We start from the raw sequence: 1021 nt of genomic DNA on the forward strand, positions 1-1021 counted from the left end.
TTTCTTTATCCTCGCGTGGCCGGAAAACGACAGTCGTTATAACACGGGTGTTTATACAGTTCATATCAGCTTACGAGTTACCATGCATGTTACTTTGTGATTAAAAAAACTTTTAATTTAAATTCTTATACTTTACTTTTGCTCCTGTAATCTTTGAATAAATAATTTAAATATTTAAATAATTAATCCAGTATTGATTGCTTGCTATGAGCTTGCTTATCTAAAGGGAATCAAAGTAATTGGCATTGGACGTAAAAAGGTTAATAAGTTCATTTTATAAATTAACTAAATACAAGTTGGTTTTAAATACATTCTTACTGTACTGACTTACATATAATATATATAAATAATTCCAATACTTTTAACTCAACAAACAAACTTACCATGTGGAATTAATTTTATACTTATAGTAAATCTTCTGATTTTTGTATAAATGCCACAAAGTAACATACATGGTAACTTGTAAGCCCGCATGAGTTGTATGAAACAGAACACCCGTGTTATAACGACGGTTGTTTTTCGGCCAAGCAAGGATAAAGTAACTTTGATTTATTCATTCATTCATGCTTGCTTTTAAATTTTAATTCCGTTTTCACTGCACTGACTACTAACTTGCATACAATCTATATATATTTTCTTTTCACTTATCAAATAAATTCACCATTTTAGTTTATACTTAATCTGAAATTGGTCTGTTGCTTTTCCAGTTTAAAAACGCATTTGTAGAAATAGATTAACGATCATGTCAAATAACCAAGAAGAAGAATTTGACGAAACGATTCGTAAACGATTGTTCAGCCAAGTTTGCGATGGAGAATCAAAACCTCCATGTAAAGTTACAGTGGTTGGTGTTGGTAGTGTGGGAATGGCTTGTAGTATAAGCATTCTACTGAAGGTATGTTTGCTCCCATGTTGTAACACAAGATACATTAGCTTTATCGTTGTGTAATACATACTTACTACATGAAATTATTAGTGTTTTACAGCAGATTCTTGTAAAATATATAACCTATGTTATCAT

At 30.4% G+C, this 1021-nt stretch overlaps 1 protein-coding gene across 1 annotated transcript in view; it reads left to right on the forward strand.

The window, feature by feature from the left end:
* Nucleotides 1–680: 680 nt before the first annotated feature.
* The window catches only part of LOC100174998 (L-lactate dehydrogenase B-B chain-like), a 4943-nt gene continuing 4602 nt past the window's right edge, over nt 681–1021 (forward strand). The window contains exon 1 of the mRNA XM_002126704.3: nt 681–895. Coding sequence (XP_002126740.1) covers nt 743–895 — 153 coding nt within the window. The 5' untranslated portion in view covers nt 681–742. The remainder of the gene's footprint in view (nt 896–1021) is intronic.

This window comes from Ciona intestinalis, chromosome 14 (assembly GCF_000224145.3).
Source record: "Ciona intestinalis chromosome 14, KH, whole genome shotgun sequence".
NCBI classification, from domain to species: Eukaryota; Metazoa; Chordata; class Ascidiacea; order Phlebobranchia; family Cionidae; genus Ciona; species Ciona intestinalis.